At 38.9% G+C, this 9,937-nt stretch overlaps 1 protein-coding gene across 1 annotated transcript in view; it reads right to left on the reverse strand.

The window, feature by feature from the left end:
* LOC137374455 (T-cell immunoreceptor with Ig and ITIM domains-like) overlaps positions 1 to 2,184 on the reverse strand; it is a 52,834-nt gene extending 50,650 nt beyond the window's left edge. The window contains exon 1 of the mRNA XM_068040592.1: positions 2,081 to 2,184. Coding sequence (XP_067896693.1) covers positions 2,081 to 2,120 — 40 coding nt within the window. The 5' untranslated portion in view covers positions 2,121 to 2,184. The remainder of the gene's footprint in view (positions 1 to 2,080) is intronic.
* Positions 2,185 to 9,937: the final 7,753 nt, after the last annotated feature.

The raw sequence follows: 9,937 nt of genomic DNA on the forward strand, positions 1-9,937 counted from the left end.
TTCCTTTCAACTGGTAACTTTTAGGAACCAATTAAAATCAAGGATTATGGGATAAAATAAATCTGGTATGTCCTTGATTTGTTTTCTTCACATTTTTGAGACAGGCAAATTAACACCATATTACTTTTTGATGGTATGCTCCCTTAAATGAGGTTTGGTCTCAAAATGTGCTTAATTTGTTTTCTTACATTGTTCAATGAGGTTGATTGTCATGAATGTGGAGTTGCGAGTTAACAGTTATTGATTTAAAAAGGAGCATATTGTAGAAACACACACCATACATAAAACATAGCAGTGCACATCCTAACATGCACTAAATAGAAAGGCTATCTATATGTCTGTTTCATGAAACAGACATATACATGTATATGACCATATGAATCCACAAATACATATTTATTGGTGCACACTAAACACTGCATAAAGTTTGTTTTACTTGTATATAGTCATGATAATTAGGCAATATAAAGACGTCTGCAAACGCGACATGAAATCGTGTGACATTGATCACAAGTCGTGGGAGTCAGTTGCCAGCATTCGCCAGAGCTGGCGGGCAGCCATAAAGACAGGGCTAAATTGTGGCGAGTCGAAGAGGCTTAGTAGTTGGCAGGAAAAAAGACAGAGGCGCAAGGGGAGAGCCAACTGTGCAACAGCCCCGACAAACAAATTTCTCTGCAGCACCTGTGGAAGAGCCTGTCACTCCAGAATTGGCCTTTATAGCCACTCCAGGCACTGCTTCACAAATCACTGACCACCTCCAGGCGCATACCCATTGTCTCTCGAGATAAGGAGGCCCAAAAGAAAAAATAAAAGAAATTAATTTATTAAGAAATCTAGGTGACAAGCTCAGGATCATAGTCCAGGACATTAGCAAGATTTTAAAAAAATTGTGAAGATGACAAACTCAATCATTCAGTAGTAGTTAGATGGCTCCAATTTTGAGGTTTAAAGGCTTGTAAAACTTGGAAAGAGAAAGCTGAGGGAGGTGAGCAGTTCCACAATTTTGGCATCCTGAGAAAGAATGAATTGTAGTAGGAAACTATGAAGAGTCTTGTTTGAAAGCAGACGTAACCAAAACGTTCCACTCAGTTGCTGACCAATTTCAAAGAGGGGTCCTTAAACAGGCAATAGGCCCCTCATTGGCATATTCAAGAGGACCAATGTCTGTAAAGTGGCAATCAGGGTTGCCTGAATATTGCCTGAGCTAATACGGCATCAGATATATTTTAGGTGCCCTTGGGATAGAAACAGGACATACCTCTGCCAAACTGGATCATTGAGACCCCATTTTCTGGCCAAGAAATGGGTGAAAGAGGGTCCAACTTTTTCCCCCTGTTGTTTAGGTAGCTTAAATGACTAATGTCATACTCTAAATAGATGGTTAAAACATCTATAATTTAGAATGTTCCTGAAAATGGAATACAACAGCTGAATATATTCATAACTCAAACAATTTCAGTATAGTGAAAACATTTAAAATTCAGAATTCTATGACTTCAAGTCATGCTTATTGATCTGCTCATTGAAATTACTTTTCCAGGAAATTTTGGATTCAGTTTACAACGGGAAGACTGGTACACAAAACGACGTAATTTACAGTGTAAGTCACAGATCACATTAATGCTACTGGGTAATCAAAACTTACAAAATAATCAAGCCTTCAAATTCTGAAGGATTTTTCTTAGAGCTTAGGAATTCATGGCAAATAAAGTTAATACACCAGGCCCTGATTATAACATTTGTTAATAATATCATGGCACACTTACATTTACTCGTATCTCTTGCTCCACACAGACTAATCCCCCTTTAGAGAAACCATATAAACATGCCTCTTAATCGCACACTTGCTGTGTAGTTTCCAAAGATTTTAGAGTGGTCCTAGTACAGTTACAAAAGCCTTTGTAATGCAAACCATATCTTAGCTTGAAAACAGATTTATGTTTATTAATTTTTGTCTATGACATGCTCCTGAATTCAGTTTTGTTCTGACTGGTTTCACTGAATAGTTTTTCACTTTTGTACTAAATGACTCCTCTGCTACTTTAAATAATGTTCGCCACAGTAAGAATGATGGACTTACCAGTCACAATCAGCAAGTAAATGACAACTGTTTTTATCATGGTGTTTCTGAGAAGCAGTCTCAAAATTATTCTAACTGCAAAATGCCTGACTTGGGCATCTTAAAAAGTTCAACAGCAGTAACAGGAAGCTGTCATTAAAAGGAAACCACAGGTTTGCATGTGCTGGCTGTTCAAACTATCCCTAAGTTAACATTTAAACTGGTGCATTCCAGTTAAAATCAGCTGAGTTCATTTGTTATTTAATTGATCTACCGAAGTCTAGCTTACGATTTATTTTGAATTATAATTTGTTCTAAATGATCTCATTTTGGTATTTCTCGAATGGCATTTTGTTAAAAGACTGTAAATATCTGCTCTTTCTAAAACATATTATCTTCCTCTCTGTATGGACTTTAAATTCATTTTGGGGGTGGGGGAGATATTGGTGAGTAACCAATCCTAGTACAGTACAGGGAATTTCTAATGGAAAGTGGCATCATGCCACCCAATCCTGCTTTAAGTTTGGTATACCACACTGGATGTGTTGTGGAGACTAAAAAATTTCCATTCTCTCCTGTAGATTTTTTTCCTACAGTTTTAATATAGAAGGTAATGTATTCTTTTACATAAAATGATTCAAATGAGATCAAATCACACTGCATGATATTAAAATATGAGCGTGTTAACATATGTGGAAGGTAGTATCAGGTGGTGCAATTTCACCCTGAAAGAATAAAACCCTCCTGTTAATGAAAAGTGAACCAATGGATTTTGGTTTCTGTTGGTTACAATGTAGGACTTCTGGTAAAAACTGTATCTGGGTTCTTTTTGTTCATGATGAATGCTATAGAGTCATTGAGTCATTTACGGCACTGAAGGAGACCATTTGGCCCATCGGGTCCATGCCGGCTCTCGTGGAGCAATGTGATGAATGTGTTTGCTGAGATTGAGATGAGCCGGCTTCTTTAGCAAATTGCCAGTCAGTTTTCACATGTATTTGGAGATAGAAGATCAGCTGCGAGCTTGTGTTGTACGATGATAAAGTAGAATATGGGCCCAATAATGCAGTCTGCGCACAGCAGCACCTAGACTGATATGCCTAGTAAGGGGTTTGCACTGGTCTGGCTGTTGGCAATGATCTCTTAACAGAACAGATAATCCTGTGTCACACCAGGTATTGGGCCTTGGGCAACCAGGATTGTGTCCATGGATTTTATGCTCCATGATGCTGGATGAACTTCAGAAGGAAACATGCCCAGCTGATATTGCACAGACACCCTTGACTACCTGGAATGACGAGATGCCATAAAGGTTGATTTGAGGTTGTGACCTCCAAAGTCTTCTGTGCGGGCAGAAGATTGTGGCTGTAGGTCACCATGCAGTAGCCGGTATAGCTCCCCTATTGACTCCTTAGTGGACCACATTCAGATAAAGTGGAATTCCTTGCTAAGCTCATTATAGAATTTATGTTGCTTCTATATCATTTGAAGGACGTTGATATCTTAAAGTGGCATCTTCCTTAAATGTGGCCTTGCTTCCCTGCTCTCCTCCTCCTCCTCATCCTTGTCCAACACAATGGCAAACACCGGTATACTCATTGAGAAACCCATGCAAGCTGCTAAGAAGTCCTCACTGTGAGTGGGGACCAAAAGTTCCCAGGGCTGTCATGGTCCTATCGGCAGTCAGATCAGTACTGTCTAGTGGAAAGGTTTAAAAAATAAATTGATGAAAAGTTGGCTTCAAGTTTCCCTAATTGGCAGACAACATTTTGGCAGTCTTCAGGATGAAATCTTCCTCACTCCTCCAGACCTTGGCAATAAGCTATGCCTGATATTTCCTAATCTAGGTTTCCCTTACTACATTGTGAATGTAACTTTGAGAACGTCTTTGGAAGAACATGCATATTTATGCATTTGAGATGGGGGGAGTTGGGTTTTGACATACCAACCCAGATTTTAATTTAAAATAAAAACAATAAATGCTGGAAATACTCAGCAGGTCTGGCAGCATCTGTGGACAGAGAAGCAGAGTTAACGTTTCAGGTCAGTGACCCTTCATCAGAACTGACAAAGATTCGAAATGTAAAATGTTTTAAGCAAGTAAAGTGGGGTGGGGCAAGAGATAACAAAAGAGAAGGTGTTGATAGGACAAGGTCACAAAGAAGGTCATGGAACAAAGGCAAACGGTATGTTAATGGTGTGGTGAAAGACAAAGCGTTAGAACAGAGAGGGTGTCAATTAACAGTAAAATGAACAGCTCTGGCCACAAGCACAAACATGAAAAAAAGTGGGTAGGCACAGTAGAAGCAAACTAAACAAACTAAAATAAAATAAAAAATAACTTAAAAATAAAAAGGGAGGCCCGTCATGCTCTGAAATTATTGAACTCAGTGTTCTGTCTGGCAGGCTGTAGTGTGCTGTTTCTTGAGCTTGCGTTTATGTTCGCTGGAACACTGCAGCAATCCCAGGACAGAGATGTGAGCATGAGAGGTGGGGGGGGGGGGGGGTGTTGAAATGGCGAGCAACCGGAAGCTCGGGGGTCATGCTGATGGACTGAGTGGAGGTGTTCCGCAAAGCGGTCACCCAATCTGCGTTTGGTCTCCCTAATGTAGAGGAGACCACATTGTGAGCAGTGAATACAGTATACTACATTGAAAGAAGTACAAGTAAACTTCACCTGAAAGGAACGTTTGGGGCCTTGGATAGTGTTTTTATTTTAATTTAACCTGCTCAACGGGAATGAGAGGATTTTCAGGTCATTTGACCATTTAAAATCCAATCTCGTTTTAGTCTCCATTCTCTTAAATGAACAGTAAAATGGGATGGGATGTAAAATGAGCATCAGACCCGAAGCAGGTGGGTTGGGATAAAATTGGGATTACTGATTCATGTGAACACTCATCTCTGCAATTCCCCCAGGCTTCTGATTCCACTAACAAATAAGATCAGGATATCACCGCAGTAGTTGCATAGTTGCAAATATCTAATGGACCAAATATTATTCAAAAGCTTTGATTTTGAAAATCATGAGAAATGCCACTTCGGTTCTTAAGTTTATGTCTTTCTGAACTAATGGATTTATTCAGAAGATGTGAGTGTGAGAATTGCCAGAGGCAAGTCTTTCATTTCCTTATGGGATGGTGACACTTGTATAAATGTATGTATAGCAACCCACAACTACGTGTGTGTGTGGCCACAATTAACTGAAACTGTTGCACCAAAGTGATCTCTGTCTTGTGAGATTTCACAAGATAAAATGGTTACTCTTTGAGGAACAGTGATATTCTTAATAGCTAGTTAACGAGCAGAATCTGGGAGCAAGGACTGACTTCCCTCACAGGCAAAGACTGAACTGAGATGATCTATAATATCATTGTTATTTTTCTAGTTGGGTCTGCCATAAATGATCAAAAAATTAAATAACATTGGAGGGAAATCCTTCCAAAGAAAAATATGGTTTGCTTTGCCTTTAGCCCACCCTCACAAAAGAAATCTTAGTAGGCAAAATCGCCTTGGGTATGTCCTAATGACTTTTCTTGCTAAATTATATAAGAAGTAGTATTTTATCCACATTTTGCCAAGAAAGGAAGACTGATTGATTTCCCAGACTAGAAAACCAGACTGGTTTGCCAAAGTACCATGTTTTGTGGTGCTGTGAGGATTATGTCTGTAAATCTCCATTTGACAAATTCCTGATCTCAGCTGCACGAAAGGCAGATTGGATGTTTTTCCATAGTGAGTGACTCACTTCTGTGCACTTCTTCATGGCTAGTGATAGAGCTGGATTGGCAAGAGTCAGGAAATGGTGATTGGCCTCCTTCTCAGGCTTAGAATGGAATCAATAGAAGAGGAAAAAAATAAAATAGTCGAAAACTTGAGAGAGGGAACAATGAAAAGAATTGGATAATTTAGTCAAACAGAACCAAATGTATTGAAGATTTTAGATTATTTCTTCCTTCCAATTCATAAAAATCTATCTTCTGTTCATCTTTATATAATGGCCATTTTTTGGACTTCCTGCAGCTCTTCTTACATGAATGAATGGGAGAACCTCTGTGGAAATTTACCCCCATAGTGTGCTAAGTGGTGCCTCCTTAAAGATCTAATGTGGTGCAATCTGCCTCTGTAGAATTATAGAATATTACAGTTTCAGCAGGGGTGCTTTGGTCCTATTATTAGGGCCTGTTCCTGCAATTTTTCTCTAACTTGTTTGTATATTTCTTCCTCTATCACTTTTCTGCTGTTTGGCAGTCTATAATATACTCCCAATAAAGCAACCGTTCCCTTCCTATACCTTAACTTTAATCAAATAAATTCAGCTTTTGCATCATCCCTATATCATCCTTATTTCCTAGTGGTGTAATAGAATCTTTGATAAGCATTACTACTCCTCCTCACTTTATTCCAATCCCTCCTGAAAACTTCCTAAGAGAATATTTATGTTTCAGCCCTACACTAGTCTGAGCCACATCTGTTACTGATAGCACATCATAACAGTTTGTGCCTCTAAAGCACCACTTTTATTCACAATACTTGATGCATTTAAGTGCATACAATTCAAGTCTGCCTTTGTTTGGCAATCTTATTCACTTTTGTAACTCATCCCTCTGATCTGCTTGTTAAAGCATTTTTCCTTTATCTTTCTGAATCTCTGTATTCATTTTGTTCTTCTTTATGCTTCCTTGTCTTGTTTTTCTCTCCCCATTGCCATATTGGTTTAAATTCTCACCCCCCAACAGCAGTTACTCTTCCAGTAAGAACACTGGCCTCAGCCTTATTCAGTATGTCACTGTGTCATGCGTTAGTCACTCTTGTCATGGAACTCGCCCAAGTATTTCCATAAATTATGTGAAAATGTTACAGTCTTATCCACATCCAGCAGTATCCTGTTGAATGTAATATATGAGAACAACAGCAGATATATATAACCAGGACATTTTGTTATGCCAACGATTGTAAGTAGCTTGTTTTGGTCAACCAAGCATCAACATCGAATCATGGAATAGTACAGCATGGAAGCAGGCTATTGAGTCTGCACCAGTTCTTGCAAAGAGTAATTCAGTTAGTCCCATACACTTACACTTTCTCCATCCCTGCAATTTTTTCTCTTCAAATATTTATTCAATTCCCCTTTGAAGGCTAGTATTGGATCTATTGCCACCATCCGATCAGTGCATTCCAAATCCTCATCACTCGTTTTGTAAAATACTTTTTCCTTATGCTGTCTCTGGTTCTTTTGCCAATCACCTTAAATATGTGTCCTTTGTTTACTGACCCTTCTGCCATTGGAAAAATTATCTCTTCATTTACTTTATCTAAATGCTTCATGATTTTAAACACCTGTATCAAATCTCCTCTTAGCCTTCTCTGCTCTAAGGGGACATGTAAGGAAGCCCATCACCATCCTTTAGAACAACCAAACGAAGTTACTGAACAACTAGATTCAGTGCAGTATTTTAAATGGCCTTAATAGCAGCAATGTTAAGCAAACCGGCTGCCATTTTCACAACAATTACTTTGTAATCTTCAAATAGATTTTTTCCCTCTTGGTGTCTTTTGGAGTCATCAGTTTGATTGATGTTAGTGCTGGGAAACAGAACAGTTTTCTAGTGCAAAGGAAATGCTTCCAAGATAAGGCACAGTTTAGGTGAACTGTAGTGTGCTGTAGTCTGGGATGAGCAGCTCATACTTCAGCAATGATATCTCCATTTTGTAATAGCAATCTCCAATGGTCTTTCTGCGTGAGATTATCATTTACAGTGTGCTTTGTAGTGTGGGCTCATATCCATTAGCAACTGAATTGAGAATAATAAAATTCTATTTACTTGCCAGCTAGGACAGAAGATTTTCATCTGAATTCAGTTTGAAGTTTTAAAGTGAGCCAGCTATTTGACTAATTGGTGATGGAACCAACTGTTGGTACATCGGTAAAGCTATTAATGGGAATGCTCCTTTTCTGTTGGAAAAAACAGGATGAATGGCTTGTCAAGCTATGCATTCTGACTGGGAATTCATAGATTCCTCATGATGAGTACATCATTTAAGTTAATTTTACTGTGTAGTCCTCAATTTTGGATGGATTTGCTTTCAATCTGATACAGAGCTTTCTCTCACACCACAGTCCTCTGTTACTTCTTTTGTGATTCACCACTTTGAACATAAAGTGCCATTTACCTCAAGTGCCATTAGCTCAACCAATGTTATCTTTTTCTTCTTTTTGCTCTTGCTTATTCTTGGAGGAATGATCAAAGGTGATGAGGATGAAAGCATATGAGTATAAGAATGTCATTCTGGTGCTTGTCAGGTAAGTTCTAGAATTAAGTCTGTAAATGATGCACATGAGTGACGGAAATCTTTAAGATGGCGCAGTGGTTAGCACCGCAGCCTCACAGCTCCAGCGACCCGGGTTCAGTTCTGGGTACTGCCTGTGCGGAGTTTGCAAGTTCTCCCTGTGACCGCATGGGTTTCCTCCGGGTGCTCCGGTTTCCTACCACAGCCAAAGATTTGCAGGTTGATAGGTAAATTGGCCATTGTAAATTGCCCTTGGTGTAGGTAGGTGGTAGGAGAATTGAGGGAAGGTGGGAATGTGGTAGGGAATATGGGATTAATGTAGGATTAGTATAAATGGGTGGTTGATGGTCGGCACAGACTCGGTAGGCCGAAGGGCCTGTTTCAGTGCTGTATCTCTTTATGATTCTATGTTGATTGTCTTGCCTTTGAAAAAGCCATTGCTTTTTACATAGTGGTTTGCTAGCTCGGGTCCTATTTTATATAGGTTATGGAACAAATAAGGTTATTTTGATGCAATCATTGGTTAAAAAATGACCTTTAGCAGTTTGTTAATTTCCTGTAGCCTGTTGCCGTTGTGGTTATCAATCAAGCTCAATTTGTATGTCTCAAAATGTGAAGCACTGCTCCTGACCTGTTCTGTGAACCACTGTGCGCCTTTTGCCAGGAAACTACATACTAGTGACCATTATGTAATGTCTTTGTACAAGTTTGTTTGACTTATATTACATACAATTTAAAGGGGCACAATGATGATGAAAAAGTATTTGGTAAACCTTTTTTGTTCAGAAAGTTATAACAATGATAAAGTCCTTGAGCACAAATGACACAAAGAGGCAAGTTAACATGATTTACATTCTTTCTTTACTTGTTTCAAAATAAATTACTAACAGATTTACTGAACACTTTTCATGAAATAGGTGACCCTTTACAATAAGTGCACCTTCTTAAACTCATATACCTAATTTGGATCTCCTGTAGCGTTATGATTTTTTTCCATTCCATAAGATTTGTGTGCTGTTATTGTGGTTCTGAGCAACTATATTTAAAAATGTCAAACCTTATCACAATCACATAGATATGAGGGTACATTTTGCAAGACACCACAGCGGATGTCCCACTGAGTAAGGCTTTGTGCCAGGAGCCTCACCTTGCAGAATGTATTCTATAGCGAGATAAAAACAGAAAATGATGGAAATACTCAGCAGGCCTGGCAGCATCAGATGAAAGGTCATCAACCTGAAACATTAACACTGTTTCTCTCTCCACAAATACTGCCATACCTGCTGAGTATTTCCAGCATTTTCTGTTTTTATTTCAGTTTTCCAGCATCTGCAGTATTTTGCTTTATGGTAGAGAGATGGTTGTTTAAACATGATTTCCAGATTGTCAAAATCCAGCTCATAAAGACTATCAAATTGGAGATTATTATTTAGGTCTTATGCAGTAAGGTAGGCCTTTTGTAGTCTTAAATTGAGCGTACAGCACAGAATCAGGCGATTCGGTGTTTATGCTCCACATGAGACTCCTCCTACCTTCCTTCATCTGACCCTATCAGCATATCCTTCTGGTCTTTTCTCCCTCATGTGT

The sequence above is a fragment of the Heterodontus francisci genome, chromosome 10 (genome assembly GCF_036365525.1).
Source record: "Heterodontus francisci isolate sHetFra1 chromosome 10, sHetFra1.hap1, whole genome shotgun sequence".
NCBI classification, from domain to species: domain Eukaryota; kingdom Metazoa; phylum Chordata; class Chondrichthyes; order Heterodontiformes; family Heterodontidae; genus Heterodontus; species Heterodontus francisci.